The following is a 25,812-nucleotide window of genomic DNA, read 5'->3' on the forward strand; positions in this document are numbered from 1 at the left end:
CCATGAGAAGTGGAAATGTGTTCACATCAAGACTCGTAGGCAAATGCTCATAGCATTATCATTCATATTAGTCAAAAAGTGGAAACCAAATGACCATCAACTACTGGACTTTTTTTTTTTTTAAGAGATGAGGCTGGAGCGGGGGGTGGAGCCCAGATGGCCAAATAGGAACAGCTCCGGTCTACAGCTCCCAGCATGAGCGACGCAGAAGACGGGTGATTTCTGCATTTCCATCTGAGGTACCAGGTTCATCTCACTAGGGAGTGCCAGACAGTGGGCGCAGGACAGTGGGTGCAGCGCACCGTGCACGAGCCGAAGCAGGGCGAGGCATTGCCTCACTCGGGAAGCAAAAGGGGTCAGGGAGTTCCCTTTCCTAGTCAAAGAAAGGTGTGACAGACGGCACCTGGAAAATCGGGTCACTCCCACCCTAATACTGTGCTTTTCCAATGGGCTTAAAAAGTGGCACACCAGAAGATTATATCCCACACCTGGCTCGGAGGGTCCTACGCCCACAGAGTCTCGCTGATTGCTAGCACAGCAGTCTGAGATCAAACTGCAAGGCGGCAGCGAGGCTGGGGGAGGGGTGCCCGCCATTGCCCAGGCTTGCTTAGGTAAACAAAGCAGCCAGGAAGCTCGAACTGGGTGGAGCCCACCACAGCTCAAGGAGGCCTGCCTGCCTCTGTAGGCTTCACCTCTGGGGGCAGGGCACAGACAAACAAAAAGACAGCAGTAACCTCTGCAGACTTAAATGTCCCTGTCTGACAGCTTTGAAGAGTGTAGTGGTTCTCCCAGCACGCAGCTGGAGATCTGAGAATGGCTAGACTGCCTCCTCAAGTGGGTCCCTGACCCCCGAGCAGCCTAACTGGGAGGCAAAGATGGGCTGATTGCTTGAGTCCAGGAGTTTGAGACCAACTTGGGCAACACAGCAAAACCCTGTCTCCACCAAAAATAAAAAAAATTAGCCAGGCATGGTGGTGTATGCCTGGAGTCCCAGCTACTCAGGAGTCAGAGGTGGGAGGATCACTTGAGCCCAGGAGGCAGAGGTTGTAGGGAGCCAAGATTGCACCACTGCACTCCAGCCTGGGTGACAGAGCAAGACATTGTCTCAAAAATTAAAAATTAAAAAATGAGGGAAGCTGCTGTATCTCCACTTCTTCCCTCTCTGTCCCAGAGATATCTCTTCAGTTATCTCACATGCCCTACAGGTCTAGAGACCTCAGGTGAGGAGCCAGTAGCTCAGTATAGAAACTAAGGATCCAAGTGGACAACTGCCACCAAGTCACCACAGGGCCAGCTGCTTTGGGAGGGTGCTGCATCTGCCTCCCACACACTCCTGCCAAGTTTATATTAGTTTGGGAGGACTGAAGCAGAATTCAGTTCAAAGTACTGTGCTGGATTTTGGTTTCTAAATATTTTCCAATAAAAAAGAACCCAGGCTTCTTGGGAAAAAGGCTAGGTTCTAAGGCTAGAGCCAAGAAAATGCAAGATAAGCCTGGAGCATCTTGTAGTACCAGAAACTAAGCAAGTGCTCAAAAACAAAAGGATAGAAGCATGTCAGACAGACCCAGGAGCCAATCTGAAAGAGCTCCCTCCCGGGCACAGTGGCTCACGCCTGTAATCCCAGCACTTTGGGAGACTGAGGTGGGAGGATCACCTGAGCCCAGGAGTTTGAGACCAGCCTGGACAACATAGGGAGACCCCATCTCTACAAAAAAGTAAACAATTAGCCGGACATGGTGGCACACGCCTATAGTCCCAGCTACTCAGGAGGGTGAGGATCACTTGAGCCCGGGCGGTCAAGGCTTCAGTGAGCCATGATTGTGGCACTGCACTCCAGCCTAGGCAATAGAGTGAGACTGTCTCAAAAAATAAATAAAATTTTAAAATAACTGAAGAATATAACTGGATTGTTTGTAACACAAAGGATAAGTGCTTAGGATGATGGAAACCCTATTTATCCTGATGTGATTATTACACATTGCATGCCTGTACCAAAATACTTCATTTAACCCATAAATATATACATCTACTATGTACCCACAAAAATTAAAAAATGTTTACAGGAGTGAACCACCGCACCTGGCCAGTGGAGTCTTTTTAAGGTATTATTTGGCATCTTCTGCTTATAGTCATGTCCAAAAACCAGTTGATCTTCCTACTCATTAGGGGACAAGATCAATTCTCTAAAAAATTAACCTAGCCCAAGGTAAGTGGTACTATTCTGAAATTTGAAAATCTTTAGTAGCCTCACATTATAAACCCTTCGTAGAAAAAGAAAAGTAAGCATTTCTAGAAGCGCATTTTTGTTGGACTGAGGGTGGGGCAAGGAGCAGGGGTGACTTTCATCTGAAATGTACCTAGACAGGCCAGAGTCTGAGTTGGGACTGGCTCCTGGGACTTTGCCATCCAGGCCAAGAAGCATGCTCCAGTGTGCATGCACTCTCATCAAAGCCCTAGTCAGGAATCCCAGCCACTCCTCTCCTGTGCAGCACAAGCTGAAGGATAAGGTATGGGGCAGTGACTGCGTGGGGCTGCCTGTGTGGTTCCTGATAAAGAAATGCCTCGATGAAATTTATTGTTCCCCAATAAAGCTCATTTTCTGTGAGAATTCATGTGTCCTTTTCCAAATTAAACTAGCAAAATATGAACTTTTGTGAAATGTCCACAGCCAGCCAGTTTTCTACTCTCTAAATGTTCAGGCCTTTGCCTGTCCTTCCCTCAGCAAAAATACTGTGTTTTGGAAAACATTACCAATAAAGGAGCTGGGAGGTGGAATTGGATCAAAATACCTTTAGATGAAAGCAGCAGCACAAGCCATTCCCTTTAAATGAGCTGGCCTCACCTGTGGGGCCTATGAAGAAAAGCCTGCTTCGAGGTGACAGTTTTCATTTTGCTTCCCAGCACCTCTGCAGTCATAACCAAAGTGAAGGACAATATTGCATGACTTCAGAAGAAAGCCATCCAGCCACCTTGCAACATGTTGAGGAAATTCTGGACTCCCTTGGGGCTTGCAAAACTCCCTATGTCTTGCAGACCAAAAGCAAGTTCTCAGTCACCTAGCTCTAGTTTGCATAATTAAAGAAAGTGGAAGCTGGTTCTTTTCTGGGTGACCCTTCACCCAACCAAGCTCATAAGGACTTGTGACAAAAATAAGATAGCAATAAAATGAAGTTTTAACAACAGTGAAAACTTCTATCATTTAGATGAGCAGGAAAAGCCAGTCCCCTGGATGCCCACCTGACCCTACATTACTGGGGTCATACAGCCAAGGCAGTGTCCACTTCAGGTACTGTAATGTTTTGAAGTTGATATACATATAATTTAATGTAATTTCATGTCATAATTTATAAGACTTTTCAGAGAAACAATTTAGTAATATCTTCTGTAGTACCCATCTTCATTTTTTAAATGCAAAAGCATAGCCTATGATCTGTCGCCTTGCTCATTCCCACATCCTTACCTCTTATCCTTCTCACATCATCCCATTAACACATTATCCATCTTTGGGGGAAAAAATAAAGACACTAAATTTTAGACAGAGTCACTTTCACTATGGCCGCAATGGGAGAAAAGACAGTCCACCTTCAAAGTCAACCAGAATGACTCTAACCTCTCTTGTCTGGGCTGGGCATCCAGATAACATTTTCTTCGTACAAAGAGTCTTGCTACTAGGAAAAAGAGTTTGAAAATCACTAGTCTAACTAAATATCTCACTTTTAAAAAAGCACAAACTAAGACTCAATGAGGTTTATCTTCCACAAGATCAAACAGTTTTAGCAGAGCAGTTGCTAAAACCCAGGTCTCAAACTCCTTGTCTATAGCTCATCTAACTAAGCAACAAAAAGCCCAATGAGGTCTGGAGAGAGAGAGGGAGCTAAAACAGGACTCAATCAAAACCCACTTGGGATTAGGGAGGCCACCCTCTGTGAGTGAGTTAAACTGAGATTCCCTCCCCTTCACCCTGGCTTCCTTTGCAGAACAAGGGTCACCGCCAGAGGGAGAGCTGAGTTTACGGAGGGGATCCTGGTTGGAGTCAGAGTACACCTTGGTTTGGTTTTGTGGGGTTTTTTGAGACAGAGTCTCGCTGTCACCCAGGCTGGAGCACAGTGGCAGTCATAGCTCACTATAGCCTCAGACTCCTGGCCTCAAGCAATCCTCCCACCTCAACCTCCAGAGTATCTGGGACTATAGGCACACACCACCATACCCAGCTAATTTTTTTTTTAACTTTATACTTTGTAGAGACAGGGTCTCACTATGTTACCCAGGTCTCAATCACTATGTTACTCCTTGCCTCAAGCAATCCTCTCACCTTGGCCTCCCAAATTGCTGAGCTTACAGGTGTCAACCACTGTGGCCAGCAGCCACACATTGGTTTTAAGGTCCAGAATTTTTTTGTTTGGAGCCTTCACACTTAGTTTTAGGTTGAGAGACCGTGAACCCACCAAGCAGCCCTTTAGAGGCTGGAAAAAGAGTTTGGAAAAAGAACTCTGTTGCTTTAGGAATTTCTCTCGGAAATCCTCTAGGGCACAGAAGGAAAATTTACCAAATGGGAGAGTGTATTAGTCTATTATTACATTGCTATAAGGAAATACCCCAGACTGGGTAATTTATAAAGGAAAGAGTTTTAATTGACTCACAGTTCCACATGGCTGGGAAAGCCTCAGGAAACTTACAATCATAGCAGAAGGCAAAGGGGAAGAAAGGCACCTTCTTCACAGGGGGGCAGGAAGGAGAAGTGCAGAGCAAAGTGGGGCAAAGCCCCTACAAAGCCATCAGATCTCGTGAGAACTCACTATCACGAGAATAGCATGGGAGAACCACCCCCATGATCCAATCACCTCCCACGAGGTCCCTCCCCCAACATGTGGGGATCACAATTTGGATTACAATTCAAGATGAGATTTGGGTGGAGACACACAGCCAGACCATTATCAGACAGAAAGCTATTACTGAAGACCTTTCTAACTCACTTCCGTGAAGATCAATTCAATAAAACCAGCAAACACACATACTTTGCTTTACTTGTGATTAATGCCTTGACTTTTTTGTGGAAAGTAACACCCCAAGAAAGACAGCTACTCATGTTGGCAATAAAGGTAAAAGTATCTATGGAATAAGGACCATTTTTAGAAAGACAATACTTTCCCTACTACTAAGTTCTAGTCCCTTTTGTAGAATTCTTAGGACTTTCTACATACACAATCATGTCATCAGCAAATAAAGATTATTGTACTTGTTCTTTGCCAACCCATATGTCTTGCCTTACTGCCCTGGTTAGGACCTTCAGAACAATACTGGATATAAGTGGTGAAAGCACATATCCTCCCCTTGTTCCTAATTTTAGAGGGAAAGTACTCAGTCTTTCGCCATTAAGTACAATGTCAGCTGTAAGTTTTCCTAGAGACCCTTCCTCAGCTTGAAGATGTTCCCTGGTATTCATAGTTGGCTAAAAGGTTTTTGTCATTTTAAATCATAAATGGGTGTTGAATTTTGCCAAAGGCTTTTAATGCATCTATAGAGATGACCCAAGTTTTTTTTCCTCCTTATTTCTGCTAAAGTTGTATAATTATACTCATTGGTATTTTAAATGTTAAATTAACCTTGTGTTCCTGGATAAGACCCACTGATCATGATGCATTTTCCTCTTTGTAAATTGCTGTATTCATTTTATTTTCTTCAGGATTTTGCCTATGTTTGAAGGATATTGGTTTGTAATTTTTCTTGTCACATCTTTGTCTGGTTTTGAAATCAAAGTAATACTGGCCTAATGAGTTGGAAAGTGTACTGCCCAATTCTATTTTCTGAAACTTCTGCATGGATGAAGGATTCTATTATTTATTCCTTAGATGTTTCATACAATTCACCAGTGACATCATCTCAGCCTGTGAATTTCCCTTATGAGACAATTTGTAATTATGACTTAAAATACTTTCATTAAAATATGTATATTTAGGAATGCTTTTTCTTGTGTCATTGTTGGAAACATGTTTCTTCCAATGAATTCTTCCATTTCATCTATGTTTTCAAATGTATTTGCATACTCATTCGCAATATCCTCTTACTATCCCCTTAATTAATGTAGAATCTTAGTAGTGTTTTCTCTCTTTTTTTTTAAGAGACAGGGTCTCACTGTATTGCCCAAGCTGGAGTGTGGTGACTATTCACAGGCACAATCCCACTGCTGATCAGCACAGGAGTTTTTACCTGCTTCATTTCCAGCCTGGGACAGTTCACCCCTCCTTAGGCAACTTGGTGTTCCCATGCTCCCAGGAGGTCACCATACTGATGCCAAACAGTGCAGACACCTGACTGGCATGCATATTACAGCCAAGAACTCCTGGGCTAAGCAGTGCTCCCACCTCAGCCTCCTGAATAGCTGGGACTATAGGCGTGCACCACTGCATCTGGCAGTGTTATCTCTTTTCCTAGATACTGATAATTTGAGTCTTCTTTTCTCTTCATCAGTCTCAAAAGAAAAGAGCCAGGTGTGGTGGCTCACACCTGTAATCCCAGCACTTTGGGAAGCCAAGACAGGTGGATCACTTGAGGCTGAGTTCAAGACCAGCCTGGCCAACATGGTGAAACCCCATCTCTACTAAAAATACAAAAATTAGCCGGGCATGGTGGCGGGTGCCTGTGATCCCAGCTACTCGGGAGGCTAAGGCAGGATAATTGCTTGAACCTGGGAGGCAGAGATTGCAGTGAGCCAAGATCATGCCACTGCACTCCAGCCTGGGCAACAGAGTCTGTCTCAAAAAAAAAAAAAAAAAAAAAAAAAAAAAGACTTTATTTTGCCTTCATTTTTGAAGGATATTTTCACTTGTTTTCAAATTGTCCTGGTTTTTTTCCTTTTGGCACTTCAAAGATACCATTCCATTGTCTTCTGGCTTGCATAGCTTTAGACAATGAGTATGCAGTAATTCTTATCTTGGTTTCTCTGTATATATTGTATCTTTTTTTCCTCTGGCTGCTTTTAAAATTTTTCTCTTTATCAGTTGTTTTTCAGCAAATTGATTATATGCTTTGGTGTGTGTAGGTTTATCCTGCATGGGGTTCATTGAGTTTCTTGAATTTTTGCATTAGCATTCTCATCAAATGTAGAAAATTTTTCAGCATCACATCTTGGTATTATTTCTTTTCTTTTTCTTTTTTTGAGACAGGGTTTCATTCTGTTGCCCAGGCTAGAGTGCAGTGGCATGATATTGGCTTACTGCAACATCTGCCTCCTGAGTTCAGGTGATCCTCCCACTTCAGCCTCCCAAGTAGCTGAGTCTACAGGTGCGTGCCACCATGCCTGAGTAATTTTTTGTAGTTTTTGGAGAGGTGAGGTCTTTCTATGTTGCCCAGGTTGGTCTTGAACTCCTGGGCTCCAGTGAGTCACCTACCTCAGCCTCCCAAAGTGCTGGGATTACAGGCATGAGCCACCGTGCCCAGCCAGTATTATTTCTTAGCATTCAGAAAATGAGGCCAGGCACGGTGGCTCACAACTGTAATCCTACCACTTTGCAGGGCCAAGGCGGGCAGATCACGAGGTCAAGAGTTCTAGACCAGCCTGGCCAGCATAGTGAAATGCCATCTCTGCTAAAAATACAAAAGTTAGGCATGGTGGTGGGCACCTGTAATCCCAGCTACTTGGGAGGCTGAGGCAGGATAATTGCTTGAACCTGGGAGGCAGAGGTTGCAGTGAGCCAAGATCACACCACTGCACTCCAGCCTAGGTGACAGAGTGAGACTCCATCTCAAAAAAAAAAAAAAAAAAAACTTAATGAGACCCCAGTGCAGATTTCTGGAGCACTTCTGCATAACACCCCCTTATCTGAATTTTTTCCCAACTTTCAGCTGCCTCAGCTTCCCTGAACTACTCCACTATCTCTGTCTCTCTCTCTGCCTCTCTCTCTCTCTTCAACTCAGTGAGAGGATTGTGCTCTGCTTAGGTTCTCTCTCCTTGCTCCATGGTCTGGAATGTGCCTCCAAATAGAAACCTAGGTGATAATAAAGCTCACTTCATTTGTTTCTCCTTTCTCAAGAATCACAATCCTGTGCTACCTCTAATTCAATATCAGAAAACAGCTGTTTCATACACCTTGTCCTGTTTCTTCCTGTTTACATTGACAGGATAAATATTGTCCCTAATACTTCATCGTAGATTAAAGCCAAAGGTCATTTATGCTTTTTAAAAAAGTATTTACTTTGGGAGGCTGAGGTGGGTGGATCACTTGAGGTCAGGCGTTCAAGACCAGCCTGGCCAACATGGTAAAACCTCAACTCTACTAAAAATACAAAAATTAGCTGGGCATGGTGGCTTGTGCCTGTTGTCCCAGCTATTTAGGAGGCTGAGGCACAAGAATTGCTTGAACCCAGGAGGCAGAGGTTACAATGAGCTGAAATCACCCCACTGCACTCCAGCCTGGGTGACAGGACGAGATTCCATCTCAAAAAAAAAAAAAAATTACCAACAAATTTTGGAAGGTAGTATGGAGCAAACATATGTGTTCTGTCTACCACATTTAAATGGAATTCTACTTCAATTTTTTTTTTTTGAGACAGGGTCTTACTCTGTCACCAAATTGGAGTGCAGTGATGCAATCACAGCTCACTACAGCCTCAACTTCCCAGGGCTCAAGCCATCCTCCCAGCTCAGCCTACTGAGTAGCTGGGACTACAGGTGTGCACCACCAGGCCTGGCTAATTTTTTGTATTTCTTTTAGAGATAGGGTCTCACTTTGTTGCCCAGGCTGGTCTTGAACTCCTGGGCTCAAGTGATCCCCCCACCTCAGCCTCCCAAAGTGCTGAGATTACAAACATGAGCCACTGCACCCAGCCTACGTCAATTTTTAAAATTATAAACATAAGACATAATAGTTTTCAAATTAGTAATTATTCCAAAACAGAGGAATAAGATTATTTTCACCAGGCATGGTGGCACACACCTGTAATCCCAGCACTTTGGGAGGCTGAGGCAGGTGGATCACCTGAGGTCAGGAGTTCACAACCAGCCTGACTTACGTGATGAAACTCCATCTCTACTAAATACCAAAAATTAGCCAGGCATGGTAGTGCATGCCTGTAATCCGAGCTACTTGGGAGGCTGAGACAGAAGAATCGCTTGTACCTGGAAGGCAGAGGTTGCAGTGAGCCGAGATTGCACCATTGTACTCCAGCCTGGGCAACAAGAGTGAAACTCCGTCTCATAAAAAAAAAAAAAAAAAAAAATTGTTCTCAACTTTTTGCCAAGGTGTCTGTGGTCATCTTGATAAGGATTGGCTTGAGCCGTAAGTCAGTTCCACATCCAGTTGTTTTCTTTACTTACTTTCAACAGGATCTTTTGATAAAAGAACTATGCCAGGTTTGTTCTGCCTTCTCTCCAAGCCCTATGCTTGTCATTAGTTTAACTTAAGCTGACTATTCAAGCATCCTTACAGTAGTATGACTTCTATATGTTTTTGCTGTAAGTACAACTTTAAGTAATACCTCTGTAATTTTGGTCTCTGCTCTACCTTTATTAACAAAATTAATCCATATCCTACACATACTCTGGAAAATGTCCATTGATTTACCAGAGAAGTAACCATAAATTTTTTAACTTTGATGGCCTTTGCCACTATCGGACAAAGCATCACAAGAAACAATATCCTTAGGGACCATTCACAACCCAATAAAGTCCAATTTTCAGATATTCAGCACTATATTTCCTATTTGAACTCCTCTTTTTCAGCTACTGTACCAAATCAGCACTCCTGCTGATTATATTGTCCTAGCTCATAAAGATTCATGGTGTATATTCATTGTGTAACCCTATTAAGTATTTACACTTACATTATTCTCTATTGCACTACTGACAATATTATTCTTCATCATTAATTTCACTCTTTGATGAACTACTTTTGAATCATGAGAAATAATGCAACACAATAGTAACAACAAAAATGTAGATTTTGCCTGGGTGCAGTGGCTCGCACGTGTAATCCCAGCACTTTGGGAGGCTGAGGGAGGAGGATTGCTTGAGTCCAGGAGTTTGAGACCAGCCTAGGCAACATAGCAAGAGCCCATCTCCACCAAAAAAAAAAAAAAAAAAAAAAAAAAAATTTATTTTTAATTAGCCAGCCAGCTGGGTGCAGTAGCTCACGCCTGTAATCCCAGCACTTTTGGGAGGCCGAGGCGGGTGGATCACCTGAGGTCAGCAGTTTGAGACCAGCCTGACCAACATGATGAAACCCCGTCTCTACTAAAAATACAAAAAATTAGCCAGGCATGGTGGTAGGCGCCTGTAATCCCAGTTACTCGGGAGGCTGGGGCAGGACAATTGCTTGAACCCAGGAGGCGGAGGTTGCAGTGAGCTGAGATCGTGCCATTGCACTCCAGCCTGGGCCACAAGAGCAAGACTCTGCCTCAGAAAAAAAAAAAAAAAAATAGCCAGGCATGGTGGCTTGTGCCTGTGGTCCCAGCTATTCAGGACACTGAGGTGAGAGGATGACTTGAGCCTGGGAGGTTGAGGCTGCAGTGAACTGTGATCATATCACTGCACACTCACCTGGGTCACAGATAGAGACTCTGTCTCAAAAAAAAATAGATTTTTATGACTAAGATTTTAACACTAATAATGTGAAACATATTCAAAATAAACTATAATAACTGAAATTAGCTATGATGAACTAGCCAATACAGTCCTTGCAGTAAATGTCATGGAACAATTATTAATAAAATAATAAAATTTCTATGATAGTGGTAATCTTTTTCTTTTTAACTTTTTTTAATGAGACAGAGTCTTGCTGTGTCACCCAGGCTGGAGTACAGTGGCATAATCTCGGCTCACTGTAACCTCCGCCTCCTGGGTTCAAGCAATTCTCCTGCCACAGCCTCCCGAGTACTTGGGACTACAGGCATGCGCCACCATCCCTAGCTAATTTTTCTATCTTAGTAGAGACAAGGTTTCACCATGTTGGCCAGGCTGGTCTCATACTCCTGATCTCAAGTGATCCGCCCGACTTGGCCTCCCAAAGTGCTGGGATTACAGGCATGAGCCACCGCGCCCAGCCAGAAAATCTTAATCTTATTATTTATTTATTTTTTTAATTAATTAATTTTTTTTTTTTGAGACAGAGTCTTGCTCTGTCGCCCAGGCTGGAGACCAGTGGCGCAATCTCGGCTCACTGCAAGCTCCGCCTCCCGGGTTCACGCCATTCTCCTGCCTCAGCCTCTCCGAGTAGCTGCGACTACAGGCGCCCGCCACCACGCCTGGCTAATTTTTTGTATTTTTAGTAGAGACGGGGTTTCACTGTGGTCTCGATCTCCTGACCTCGTGATCCGCCCACCTCGGCCTCCCAAAGTGCTGAGATTACAAGCGTGAGCCACCGCGCCTGGCTATTTATTTATTTTTGAGACAGACTCTTGCTCTGTCGCCCAGGCTGGAGTGCAGTGGCATGATCTCAGCTCACTGCAACCTCTGCCTCCTGGGTTCAAGCAATTCTCCTGCCTCAGCCTCCCGAGTAGCTGGGATTACAGGTGTGCGCCAAAACACCCGGCTAATTTTTGTATTTTTAGTAGAGATGGGGTTTCACCATGTTGGCCAGGCTGGTCTCAAACTTCTGACCTCAGGTGATCCACCTGCCTCAGCCTCCCAAAGTTCTGGGATTACAGGTGTGAGCCACCACACCCAGCCCTTAATCTTATATTTTAAATAGTTAAGTGTATATGAACAAAACTGTTTTATCGGTCTTTAGTCTGAAACTATCAAACCAGTTGCAAACTCCTTAACAGACCACCAGAGTTTTGTGGACAACCTTTGAGAAACCATATTCCAGGATAGGCATTCGTATCTCTAATTAGTCGTAGTAATTACTGATTTTCAAGGCTCCACACATAGAAGGCATTTAATAACCATTTAATAAATGATTAGTCAATATTTATTGGTTTTGTTCATATGTTAAGCACTATTCTAAACTCTGAGGATATAGCAGTGAAAAGACATTGTTTCTATCTGGAGGTACTTCCTCTCTAGTGGTGAAAAGCACACAATACAAGGAAATACAAGTTAAAAAATATTAGTGATATAAAGTTCTATGGTTGAATGTCCCCTCAAAAACTCATGTTGAGGCCCAGTGCAGTGGCTTACGCCTGAAATCCCAGCACTTTGAGAGGCCAAGGTGGGTGGATCACTTGAGCTCAGGCATTCGAGACCAGCCTGGCCACCATGGTGAAACCCCCATCTCTACTAAAAATACAAAATTAGCTGGGCATGATGGCACACGCCTGTAGTCCCAGCTACTCAGGAGGCTGAGGCAGGAGAATCACTTGAACCCAGGAGGTGGAGGTTGTAGTGAGCCAAGATTGAGCCACTGCACTCCAGTCTGAGTGACAGAGCAAGACTGTGTCAAAAAAAAAAAAAAAAAACACAAAAAAAAACAAAAAACAAAAAAACAAGCAAAACCAAAACTCATGTTGAAACTTATGATGGTATTAAGAGGTGAGACCTTTAAGAAATGATGACATTATGAGTGCTCTGCCCTCATGAATGGATTAATGCCATTATCACAGAAGAGGCTATCATGGGAGCTTGGCCCCCTTTTTCTCTCTGTCTCAAACACTGGTTTGCCCTTCCACCTTCCACCATGGAATAATATAGCATGAAGGCCCTCATCAGATGCCAGCACCTTGTTACTGGATTTCCCAGGCTCTAGAATGGTAAGAAATAAATTTCTTTTTTTATAAATCATAGTCTGTGGTATTCTGTTATAGCAACACAAAACAGACTAAGACATAAAAGGAAATAGTATAGTGATATAAGATGTGACTTCAAGAGGGCCAGAGCTACTTCAGATGGGTGCTCAAGGAAAACCTTCTGATGAGGTGACATTTGAGAGCAGAGAAAAAAGTGATGAGGAGTAGGCAAACATTGAGGAGCTGAGACCATTTCAGGTAGAAGGTCAGTACATGCGAAAGCCCTAAGGCAATAGCAATGGTTTGGCCTTTTGGAAGAACTGAAAGAAAGCTGAGGTACCTGAAGCAGAATGAGCAAAAGGAATGATGGAATGAGAAGAGGCTGGGAATACAGGCAAGTGCTAGATTAGCAGAAACTTGTGGGCTGTGGCAAGGACTTTGAGAAGCTACTAGAAGACTGTAAGCAGGGGAGTGACCGGAGCTAATTTACCTTCATAAAAGACCACTGGATAGTGCATGGAGTATGCAGGGGTTGGAGACAGGCAGAGTGAGGGTAGAGAGACCAGCTACAAGGGTTTTTAATAATCCAAGCAAGAGGTGTCTAGAGTGGAAGCAGTGAAGATGGAGAGAAGTGGATAGATTTTGGAAGTATTTTTTCATATAGAACAGGTAAGGCTTGCCATGCATTGACTGAATTAATCAAAGAGTCCATTAATGAATCATTACTAAAATGGGGTGATCCAGAGGAGAAAGGTCAGTGTGTGCTGTGGAAGTTAAGGAATGCTTTCTAGGGGAGGCAGAATGAGAGCTGAGCTTGAGAGATGAGCTAATTATAGCTGAAGAAAAGTGAAACAGTAGGGATCTGATCTTAAACAAAATCAATGAGGTGGAAATGACCTTCCATGTGTTTGGGGGATCTTGAGGAACCTGCCTGCTAGCTTGGTGTGGGTATTGGTTGTTGAGGAACAAGCAGGATGATAGGATAGGGTGAGATGGGAAGAGCCTGGATGTAGTAGATCTGGAAAGCCCAGATGAGTGAACCTTGTACCTACCCTCTACTTAATCCCCAGAGAGGTTTACCATAGGCTTCCTATCAAGCTGACTGGCATTAAGCCCTTTCTCCAAGTTTTATTCCTTGACCCAGACATTCACTTTATTGCCTCAGGAGAGGTTCAGTGTGATCACTGACCTGCTCAACGTCAAGGTGACTGGTGAGTCAGTGGGCTTGGAACTGGAACAGGTCCTTGTCACATTTACCATCCCTAGCAGATATGGTAACACCTAACAGTCTATAAATGCCTCAGATAACAAGTAAAGTATCCCATAAACTCTAAGCTATGGAGGCATCAGTCTGTCTCTGCCAAAGGTGGTGAGTTTTTTCCAGCATCAGGTGGGAAGCACCTCCAGGACTGCCTGTTCAACCACCCACCCCCAAAGCAGCAGCAGCAGCTCCTCCTCCTCCTTCTCCTCCTCCTCCTCCTCCTCCTTCCCCCCACCCCACCCTTCACCCAGCAGGCTGGCAGCCCAGCCTTTCCTGTCTCCACCAAGGAAGGTGTGTGTCCCACAACTCCACGAAAGGGCCCCTGTTACACCTGGAGAGGAGGCTTGGATTTTAAAATGCCAGACTCTCTAAGAGACCCCATTGAGGTGGTCAAGCTTACATTTCCAGGCCCTGTCACCTCTGTGACTATAACAGATACTACCCTGCCATGTGGTTCCAGCTCAACTGTGAGCTCTACAAAGGCAAGGATGATGCTGTCTCATACCTGCTTGTCCCCAGCAGCTGACACAGTGAGTGTTTAGAATGCATTCACTAAACAAATGACTGACCATGATGTGGACTTAGGGATGGGACACAAAAACTGCTCAATGCCTATGCAGCTCCTCTGGAGGTCTGCTCACCACCTCCATGGAATAACAGCTGCCTTTTACTCAGTTGTGCATTACGGTAGTAAGCACATTTCCCACAGCAGTTCATTTAATATTCACAACATCCACCTTTTATGGGGAGCATTCTTATCTGCATTTTACTGATGAAGAAAATGAAGGTAAGATGAGTTAGGGTCACACTGCTATGAAGAAGCAGAGCCAGGACTCTCACCCAAGGCTGACTGACCCCAAAGCCCTCATCCTTTCAGATTGTAGGCCTAGAGTGCTTCTGTGAGCAAAGTCGCTGGAGTCTTCCACCTGCCACTGGGATGGCAATACAGCAACCCTTTAGCTCCCCCTCTCACCTTGGCAGGAAGCGGTTTATCAGATTAACAACCCGCCTGCTCCCACAGCAGTGACCAGTGCTCTAAGGAAACAGAATTGGGCTGGGCTCAGCCTTCTGTGGGGGCCAAGGACACAGGGATGCCCCCAGGCCTTGGAACTGGGGTGCTACCTTGTGCTTTTCCCCTTCCCAGCGGGAGATCCTAATGTATCCTTTGACATCAACATCAGTATGAAGTAATAGGAACTACACAGAATTTGGCGACAGACAGACATGGGTTTGAGTCTTGACAGGCTTTGTGCCCTTGGACAAGCAGCATAGCCTCTCAATTCTCAGTTTCTTCAGCCAAAGAATGGTTTCATGACGTCATGGGAGTTATCTTCAGTATTAAATGAGATGCCATGTTTAAGGAGCTCACTCCACAACTGGCACCTAACAGTGCTTTTAAACAAGAGTTTTCCTTTCCTCTCAACTGGATAGGGCAACCATTATTGGTCCCACTTGTCAGATGCGCAAACAGGTGCCAATAGGTTGAGTGGCCTACAGCTAGAAGAAGCGTGCCATCCCTTAACTCACAAGCCAAGGCTCTTTTTGCTGCCTTTTATCTGGCTCCTCAAAAGCAAAAACAGTTTGTTCTCCCCAAAACTGCTGATTTTGCCTTGAATAGGTAGCGGTCTGGGTCCTCTTCCTTTTCTCCTTGCTCCCTTTCCCTATATTCTTATTTTACCAGTCTCTTTGCTCACAAATCAGACTTATCATCATAAAGCAATAGAAAGGGCCATGGGCAGAATGGGAGGTAAATACGGTCCTCTCCACAAGGAAGACAAGCCCTCTCTATTGGTGCACAGTCATGACTCACCCCAGGACTTTTATGAGGGCCAGATGCTGAGCATGTCTGAATTGCTTCAAATTGCTTCTTCTTCAGTGTGTGCTGGTGGTGGGGAGGGGAACAACCAACATCTATATATATTTATACATTTACCAGGAAATGTGTTTAAATTGTTTTCCAATCAGGTTTTACCACAAGCTGGGAGTTCCACACCTAATGAGTAGGCCAAACCCAGCCCATTGTCAACAAAGAAAAGTACATCTCAAACATAAAAGATTTCAAATCAAAATGGATATTAGAAGAGCATGATTCTTGGCATTGTTGAGCAGCCGGAGTTGTCTCCAGCAGCTAACAGTGTGAGTAGTAGTTGTTTTGAGGCTAACTTCATCTTGGATACCTTAGGGGTAAGGCAATGAAGGCTTCCAAGGAAGGAAAGCATCTCTTTATGGCCTGAAACTGCTATACATTCAGACCTTTGGAAATCCCTGGTATGGCTGCTGACCACTGAGAGCCCATCCCTGAGTTTGCCCACAAGGCAGCAGCCCTGCCTCAACCTGTCTGTTGCTCTGGGGCCACAGCTTGGGTCTTCTCTAAGACAACTTGAACCTAGAGATCTATATGGACCCCTCACATCCAGATGTTATTTGTTACTTTCTTTTTTTCTTTTTCTTTTTTTTTTTTTTTTTTTTTTGAGACACGGTCTTTCTTTGTCACCCAGGCTGGGGTCCAGTAGCACAATCATAGCTCACTGCAACCTTGAACTTCTGGGCTCAAGCAATCCTCCTGCCTCAGCCTCCCAAGTAGCTGAGACTACAGACATGCACCACCATGCCCAGCTGATTTTTAAATTTTCTGTAGACAGGGTTTCACCATGTTGCCCAGGCTGGTCTCGAACTCCTCATCTCAAGAGATCCTGCCGCCTTGGCCTCCCAAAGTTCTGAGATTACAGGCATGAGCCACTGTGCCCAGCCCAGACATTACATTTTGTAGTCTTCAGTCAGTGTCCAAAATATAAGCCTTCACATTTGTTCTTTCTCACATTCTCATCACCGCACTGCTCTGTGTCCTCTCCCAAACAACAGCTGCTCCCTTTCCCTTTCCCTGCAAGGCTTTCATCTATGCACACTGGATCCTCATTCCACGGCAAATCAATCCTCTTCGTCCTTCATCTTCTCACAGAATGCTCTCTCCTCATCTTGGCCTCCCTAGGGCCTGGTCATCCCCCAGTCACAGGTGTGACTATCAGCTATCTTCAGTGATGGCTTTTTATTCTGCTGCACCTGTGTATCTACCTGGGTCAGCAGATTAGGCCCGCAGGTAAGGTCAGTGTTCTCACACTCCTGTGCTCCTCTAGACCATTACTCTCCTCCCTCAGGGAACTGCCTTGGGGATCACACCATCTGGCTACACCAGCTTCCCTGTATTTTATGTCTCCTGCCATATTCCTGCAGTCCAGTCTGCAGTGGGAGGACCCTCCCAGGCCATGCCTTACCCTCCTTATATTGAGTGACCCTCATCTCCCTTCCATATCCATCACCCACTGCCACAGCCACACTATCTGGTTTTTAATCCCTCTGAGATCGCTAGTCCCTTGATCCCTCCTCCTTCTCCCAGCCTATCATCCCCCAAACAGCATTCTCTCCCTTCCAACACAGCTTAAACTATTCTCTCATCCACACCCTCCATGCCTGGTACTGATATTCTGCTGCCCCCCAACCCCCTGTACCATGTCCCGTTTGCCTTCTCCTTTCTCTACTGGTAGCTAAGAAGAGCTACAGAAGAAAATCACGTGCCTCTACCACCCCACAAATGTGCCTGCACAGAGACTGCTGACTACCAACCCTAATATGTCTATTACCACCACCTTAGGATCTTGATTTGGAATAAAAATATTTCCCAGCATCCCTTAAAGCAAAACATGGCCACATCACTCAGCTCTGGTCAGTAAGATGTGAGTAAAATTATTATGTGGCAGCTTCTGAGAAATTTCTTTAAAATACACCCAGAATGTACCCTTCATCTCATCTTCCTCTCCTCCATCCTTCCTGGAACATGGATATGATGGCTGGAATTCATCCTGGACCATAAGTATAAGGGTCACACCTGATGGATGGCAGAATGGAAAGCTAGAAGCAGTCTGGGTTCCGCAGAACTGTAGAACCTGGATTGCCTACAGTAGGCTTTCTTTTACATGAGAAAGAAAGAAATGTCATTCTGTTTAATCTCCACTGTTTTTAGGTCACTGTTACTCACAGCTCCTCACAATGGAACTGACTTCTACTAACACAATGCCCTACACACACAGTCAATTCTTCTGCTTTTCCTTGGTCTGCTTCCTTTCCTGACCCACTCAGGCTCTAGGGCAAGATAGTGTCTCACAGTTTTCAACACACTCAACTGCCACCCCTTCCCTAATCTCACCAAGTGACCTTCCAGTCTTTAGTTAGGTGGCTAGATACAAGATAAACATTTTAAAATTCATAACCTTTCTCTATTCCAGCAGCAAGCACTAGCAAAGGAAACGGGGAAAGTATTGCATTTAGGCAGCCAAAATTTAGAGATCTCTTTAATACAAAGACACTGAAACCTAAATGAAGAACATGTATTAGAAGATATAAAACAAAATCTGGGTAATAGAAAGCTATGGCATTTTCTTGGAGAAGACCTACTAGCTTAAAAAAATGTCAGTTTGGGCCAGGCATGGTGACTCATGCCTGTAATCCCAGCACCTTGGAAGGCTGAGGCAGGCAGATGGGTTGAGTCCAGGAGTTCAAGACTAGCCTGGGCAACATGGTGAAACCTCATCTCTATGAAAAGTACAAAAATTAGCTGAGTGTGTGGTGGCATGCACCTGTAGTCCCAGCAACTCAGGAGGCTGAGGTGAGAGGATCACTTGAGCCTGGGAGGTTGAGCTGTGATCACGCCACTGCACTCTAATCTGGGCACCAGAGTGAGACCATGTCTCAAAAAAAAAAAAAAGTCAGTTTCCTCAAAATGTGCGTGTGTGTGTGTGTGTGTGTGTGTGTGAGTGATTAGTTCCAATTAGAATCCCAACAATGTTTTTAATAGAATTTTATGAAGATCCCTGAAAAGAATAAATGACTGAAAATACTAAGAAAATTATAAAAAAAGAACAGTAAAGGGGACTTGCCTTACCAGAACATATTATAAAGTCAAACGGAAATAGAGAAATAGATCAGTAAAATAAAATACAAAATCCACAATCAGTAGAAGTATTTATGAAAAGTTACCATGATGCATGTGAAAGTCTAATTTGGTAGGAAAGAAAGTTTACTTTTTTTATGGTGTACAATGTGATCTTTTGATATCTGTATACATTGTGAGATGGCAAAATCAAGCTAATTAACATACCCATTACTTCACATACTTAACATTTGTTTTTGTAATAAGAATATTAAAATATACACTCTTAGTAATTTTCAAGAATACAGGCCATGGCTGGGTGCAGTGGCTCACACCTGTAATCCCAGCACTTTGGGAGGCCGAGTCAGGAGGATTGCTTGAGTCAAGGAGTAAGAGACCAGCCTGGGCAACTCAGCAAGACCATGTCTCTAGTTAAAATAAAATTTAAATTTAAAAAAGATGCTATGGCTGGGTGCAGTGGCTCACGCCTGTAATCCCAGCACTTTGGGAGGCTGAGGCGGGTGGATCACCTGAGGTCAGGAGTTCAAGATCAGCCTGACCAATATGGTGAAACTCTGTCTCTACTAAAAATACAAAAATTAGCTGGGCATGGTGGCAGGCATCTGTAGTCCCAGCTACTCCGGAGGCTGAGACAGGAGAATTGCTTGAACCTGGGAGGCAGAGGTTGCAGTGAGCTGAGATTGTGCCATTGCACTCCAGCCTGGGTGACAAAGCGAGACTCCATTTCAAATAAATAAATAAATAAATAAATAAATAAATAAGACACTTATCATTCAGAAAATAAGGAAAAAAAAGAATACAGGCCAGGCTTAGTGGCTTATGCCTGTAATCCCAATACTTTGAGAAGCCGAGGTGAGAGGGTCACTTGAGCGCAAGAGTTTGAGACCAGCCTAGGCAATATAGTGAGACTTTGTCTCTACTAAAAATGAAAAGAAATAGCCAGGCGTGGTGGCACATACCTGTGGTCCTAGCTACTCGGGAGGCTGAGGTGGGAAGATCATTTGAGCCCAAGAGGTCAAGGCTGCAGTGAGCTGTGTTCATGTCACTGCACTCCAGCCTGGGTGCCACAGCGAGACCCTGTCTTCAAAAAAAATACTAAAAGAATACAATACATTCTTGGAAGGCTGAGTCAGGAGGATCACTTGAACCCAGAAGTTTTAAGACTGCAGTGAGCAATCATATCATGCCACTGCACTCTAGCCCAAGCAACTAAGCAAGACCCCATTTCAAAAAAAAAAAAAAAAAAGATAAGTGTGATCCAACGAGTATATTAGCATGACCCCAAAACCGTGTGTGTGTGTGTGTGTGTGTGTGTGTGTGTGTGTGTGTCAGGGCTTGAAGAAGTCTTCCATGAATAAGTAGCACCCTTCTTCCTTGCCCAAGGGTCTGAAAAAGTTGAGAGTAAACAATGAATAAATACAGGGCCAAAATATCCTTTTTTTCTTTTTCTTTTTTTTTGAGACAGGGTCTCACTATGTTGCCCAGGTTGGTCTCAAACTTCTGAGCTTAAGTGACCTTTCCAGCTTGGCCCCCCAAAGTGCTAGAATTACAGGTGTGAGCCACCATGCCCGGCCATTTTTTTTTTTTTTTTTTGAGACAGATTTTTGCTTTGCCACCCAGGCTACAGTGTTGTGATCACGGCTCACTGCATCCTCAAGCCCCCACAGGCTCAAGTGATCCTCAGCCTCAGCCTACCAAGTAGCTGGGACTATGGGTACGTGCCACCATGCCTGGCTAATTAAAAAAAATTTTTTTTTTTTGTAGAGACGGGTGTCTCACTTTGTTGCCCAGGATGTTCTCAAACTCATGGGCTCAGTGATCCTCCCATCTTGGCCTCCTAAAGTGCTGGGATTACAGGTGTAAGCCATTGCACCTGGCCCAAAATATCCTATTTTTAATGATGCGGCTGATTCCCCTACCATCAGACTGTCACTCCTTAAGCCCCTCCTCTGTTAAATTCTGGATTGCCCATAGCCAGTCCAAATATCTACATCCTATCTCAGTCAGTCTCATAGAAAAGAAGATGACTCTTTTGGTAACTAACTCTCAAAATCTGTAGTTTTTCCTCATTTCAGTAGTTGTGAGTATACCTCTGTCCCTGAACTGATCACAGTGACAGGCAGAATGGGATATGTTGATTGGCTTAAACAATCAGACCCCTGCCTGGAGCTTGGGGAGGAGAGTCAGTCGTACCAATAAGGGGGTAGAGTGAATTTCCCAAATGGGAATCCAAGAACTGCCTGCAAGAGAAGAAGGGAAATAAGTCCGGGCTAGGTGGCTCATGCCTGTAAATCCCAGCACTTTGGGAGGCCGAGGCGGGTAGATCGCCTGAGGTCAGCAGTTCGAGACCAGCCTGGCCAACATGGTGAAACCCTGTCTCTACTAAAAATACAAGTTAGCTGGGCACAGGGGCAGTCGCCTGTAATCTCAGCTACTCGGGACGCTGAGGCAGAAGAATCGCTTGAACCCGGGAGGCAGAGGTTGTGGTGAGCCGAGATCACACCATTGCACTCCAGCCTGGGTGAAAAGTGCGAAACTCCATCTCAAAAAAAAAAAAAAAAAAGAGAGAGAGAGAGAGATAGAAGAAGGGAAATAGAAGTAGGGAGCTAACTAGCAAATGCCCCCTACACATGGGTGTGAAGTACCCAGAACTGGACAGCCAGGTCACAGCCAAGCTGAGACCTGAAAGTGAGAAAGGAGTTAACAGGAAAAGAGGGATAAAAGACATTCTGGGCAGAGGGAACAAAGGTACAAAGCTTGGAGGTAAGAGATAATATAATGCATGCAAGAACTGCTAGGATTTCAGTATGCCTAGTGCACAGAGTGATAAGAGATGACAAGAGAACATGCTGAATGGGTGAGCAGAGAGCAGACAAGGATTGTGAGCTCTTTGGTGATGGGATGGAATTTATATCTCCTAGGCAGTTTAGCACAGGCTTCAGATAAACAGACGTGGGATTGAGTTCAAATCCCAACACTGTCCCTCAATGATTTTGGACAACCTCTCTGAGCTTCAGTTTTTTTAACGTCTAATTTTATAATCTATAAAATACAGCTATTAATAGCTCTTTTTCAGAGTTGTTGAAGGGTTATACAACAGGGTATATGTATGGTCTCTGACATATAGATAGTCTGGATAAAAAGTAACTGTTACTATTATCAGTGCTTCTCTCAGGCCTGGCATCCCTGCCCTCAAAAACCAAACAATACCTAAGTAGTATCAGTAAACATCTGTGGACTGAAGGGCTGGCATCCCCTGTGAATCAGCCTTGCCCCTGTACATAGCTCCATACTCCAGCAACTCCTTAGCCCCTGACCCCAGTTCTGCAGTGTCCTCCTCAATTTCACGGTGCTCACAACTGCCAAGAAATACTCAAGCACAGGTATCAATAGACTGGGACCCCAGGCTGTTGGGCCTGCAGAGATGACGGACTCTGCCCCATATGTGTACTCTGGCTGGCAGGTCCTAAAATGGCACAGCAACCAGGGCTCGGGAGGGACCAAGAGACCAAGGAGGACACGGCTGCCTGAGGAAGATTAGAGAAAGCTTGGCTGAGTGAGACATCCCAAAGGTGGTTTTTGTTGGCCTCCTCCAGAGCCTAGGAGACTAACTCTTACTGGTATATATTCTGGGATCTTAGCACCCCTTTCAGGGCATTTGGAAGTGAAAAGGATCACCATGTCTGAAGATCTGGATGTCAAATCTGTCACTATCTATCTCCCCAGAGGCTGAAGGCCTTCAGGTGTCTCTATTCAGAAGCTGCTGGACACAGACCTTTTTCAGGCATCCCTAAAGGGTCTAGGGAATTGGTAGGTGTTGACCACATTATACCTGCCTGATCATCAGTGTGCACAGTGCATAAAAACTTGTACATGGAGGCCAGGTGCGGTGGCTCACACCTGTAATCCCAGCACTTTGGGAGGCCAAGCAGGGCGGATCACTTGAGGTCAGGAGTTCGAGACCAGCCTGGTCCACATGGTGAAACCTCATCTCTACTAAAAATGCAAAAATTAGCTGGGTTAGTGTGGTGGCGCATACCTGTAATCTCAGCTACTCGGGAGGCTGAGGCAGGAGAATCACTTGAATCCGGGAGCTGGAGGTTGCAGTGAGCCAAGATCGCGCCACCACTCCAGCCTGGGCAACAGAGACTGTGTGTCAAAAGAAAAAAAAAAAAAAAAGAACTTGTACTTGGAACTCTCACAGAAATAGGCTTGAACCTCAGCTCTGCTATTCCATATTTGACTTTGGACAAGGTACTTTACATCCTCATCTTCAATTTTCTCATCTGTAAACTGGGGATGGCAATGCTGAGAATTAAATAAGAAAACATATGCATAGTGCAGCCAAAAGTGGTGGCTCATGCCTATAATCCTAGCACTTTGGGAGGCTGAGGCAGGTGGATCACTTGAGGTCAGGAGTTCAAGACCAGCCTGGCCAACGTGGTGAAACCCCGCCTCTACTAAAAATACAAAAATTAGCCAGGCATAGTGGCATGTGTCTGTAATCCCAATTACTTGGGAGGCTGAGGCAGAAGAATAACTTGAAACCAGGAAGCGGAGGTTTCAGTGTGCTGAGATCACAGGCCACTGCACTCCAGCCCGCGCAACAGAGCAAGATTCCATCTTAAAAAGAAAATATATGTGTGTGTGTGTGTGTGTGTGTGTGTGTGCAAAGTGCTAAATATGAACATCCTTCATAAATATTAGTTCCTTTCCTTCCTTTGTTGCTATCAGGCTTTTTTCCTTACTCTTGGGTTCTTTCTCCTATTCTTTGGCACCCATCCATCTTGTCTCCTATTCTTGCTGTGTACTGACTGTCAGGAAGCTTCATAGTGCTGTCCTCTCGGATTAACTTCCTCCCAACCCAAGGCACTTGCACTTCAGAAGACTTGGCAGTAAAAAGAGCCATAATCATTCAGTCATGCAAATTGAGCACTCTATGCTAGGTCTTATGCAAAGCGAAGGAAATACCAAGGAGAATAAGGCAGTCTGTTCCTCATGAAGCTCCACCCCAGTGAGAGACACCAGCACAAAAGAGCTCATAATAACACTGTGTAAGAATGCAGTGACTTTGGCAAAGAAGGACCTACCTGTTGGGTGTGGGAGCCTCTAGGAGGAAGCAACACACAAGATGAGTCTTAAAGGATGAGTAGATACTGGCTAGAGGAGGGAAGGTGAGGGGAAGCATGAGCAAAATCAAGGAGGAGACCTAGAGCCTGGCATGTGCAAAGAAACATGGGCAGTTCTGCATTGCTGGAAAATAAAGCGGCACATAGCCTACAGTAGATGGCCAATTAATATTTGTTTGGGTAAGCACAGAAAGAGACTGATGGACAATACATCAAACTGTTCAATACAATGAAGTCAAGAACAGGAGGCAAGGGGATCCTTCAGTTTTCACATTATACGCTACCATGTTGTTTGAAATTGTTACAAGCATGTATCAATTTTATAATTTAAAAATACACTTTTGGCCTGGTGCGGTGGCTCACACCTGTAATCCCAGCACTTTGGGAGGCTGAGGCAGGTGGATTACCTGAGGTCAGGAGTTCAAGACCAGCCTGGCCAACATGGTGAAAACCCGTCTCTACCTAAAATACAAAAGATAGCCAGGTGTGGTGACAGGCACCTGTAATCCCAGCTGCTCGGAAGGCTGAGGCAAGAGAATTGCTTGAGCCCAGGAGGCAGAGGTTGCAGTGAGCTGAGATCGCATGATTGCACTCCAGCCTGGGTGACAGAGTGAGACTCTACCTCAAAAAAAAAAAAAAACAAAACACTTTTTTGAAAATAATAAAAAGTTAATTTTGGCTGCAATGTGTAGAACAAGTTGGAGTTGGGCTAACTCTGAAGCAGGGCGACCCAGTTATAAGGCTACTGCAGATGATGAAGGAGTCTTCTTTTTTTTTTTTGTATTTTTAGTAGAGATGGGGTTTCACCATGTTGGCCAGGCTGGTCTCAAACTCCTGACCTCGTGTTCTACGCTCCTCAGTCTCCCAAAGTGCTGTGATTACAGGCGTGAGCCACCGCACCCGGCTGATGAAGGAGTCTTAAACCAGAGAAGTAGCTATGGGGGTCGTGAGAAGGAAAAGTCAAGACCTTCAAGATTATACAGCTGTGTGTGTGGTGGTACCTTTACCGAGACAGAGACCATGAGGGAAAACAGGTCTGGGTTAGGAGGGGAGGAGAGGTAGAGACAATGAGAGTAGTTTTGTCCATGTAGGAGCTGTGGTGCTCATGGGATACCCAGCTGGTAACTTGACTATATGAGTCTGATGTTTAAAAAGAGACAAGAAGTGCGGGGCACGGTGGCTCATTCCTATAATCCCAGCACTTTGGGAGGCCGAGGTGGGCAGATCACAAGGTCAGGAGATGGAGACCATCCTGGCTAACATGGTGAAACCCTGTCTCTACTAAAAATACAAAATTAGCTGGGCATGGTGGCGCATGCCTGTAATCCCAGCTACTCGGAAGGCTGATACAGGAGGTCGCTCGAACCCAGGAGATGGAGGTTGCGGTGAGCCAAGATCGTGCCATTGCACTCCAGCCTGGGTGACAGAGCAAGGCTCCGTCTCAAAAAAAAAAAAAAAAAAAAAATAGCTGGGCGTGGTGGCACATGCCCATAGTCCCAGCTACTAAGGAGGCTGAGGCGGGAGAATCGCTTGAACCAGGGAAGCCGAGGTTGCAGTGCCACTGCACTCCAGCCTGGGCGACAGAGCCAGACTCTGTCTCAAAAAAAAAGAGAGACAAGAAGAAAATGTAAATTTGAGACATACCAGCATGTAAATCATTAAAACCAAGAGGACAGATGATACTGCACAGGAAAAATATGGCAAAGAAGAAAAAGAGAGGGTCTGGGATGGACACCAGCCTTTAAAATCAGGCAGAAGAGGCCAGGCGCGGTGGTTCATGCCTGTAATCCCAGCACTTTGGGAGGCCGAGGCGAGTG

The 25,812-nt window shown here is 44.8% G+C and overlaps 1 protein-coding gene and 1 long non-coding RNA gene across 3 annotated transcripts in view; one reads left to right on the forward strand and one right to left on the reverse strand.

The window, feature by feature from the left end:
• The window catches only part of RPAP2 (RNA polymerase II associated protein 2), a 137,825-nt gene that overhangs the window by 95,163 nt on the left and 16,850 nt on the right, over positions 1-25,812 (forward strand). Inside the window, exon 13 of one of the 2 annotated variants that reach the window (XM_063625486.1) lies at positions 126-5,959. The exons of the other annotated variant lie outside the window; for it this stretch is intronic. Within the exon in view, the coding sequence (XP_063481556.1) occupies position 126 (1 nt within the window). The 3' untranslated portion in view covers positions 127-5,959. Of the gene's footprint in view, positions 1-125; positions 5,960-25,812 lie in introns of those variants that run through there. 2 annotated transcript variants of the gene reach the window in all.
• Positions 1-25,812, reverse strand: part of LOC134734107 (uncharacterized) — a 72,121-nt gene that overhangs the window by 29,413 nt on the left and 16,896 nt on the right. The window lies entirely within an intron of this gene.

This window comes from Symphalangus syndactylus, chromosome 12 (assembly GCF_028878055.3).
Source record: "Symphalangus syndactylus isolate Jambi chromosome 12, NHGRI_mSymSyn1-v2.1_pri, whole genome shotgun sequence".
Lineage (NCBI taxonomy): Eukaryota > Metazoa > Chordata > Mammalia > Primates > Hylobatidae > Symphalangus > Symphalangus syndactylus.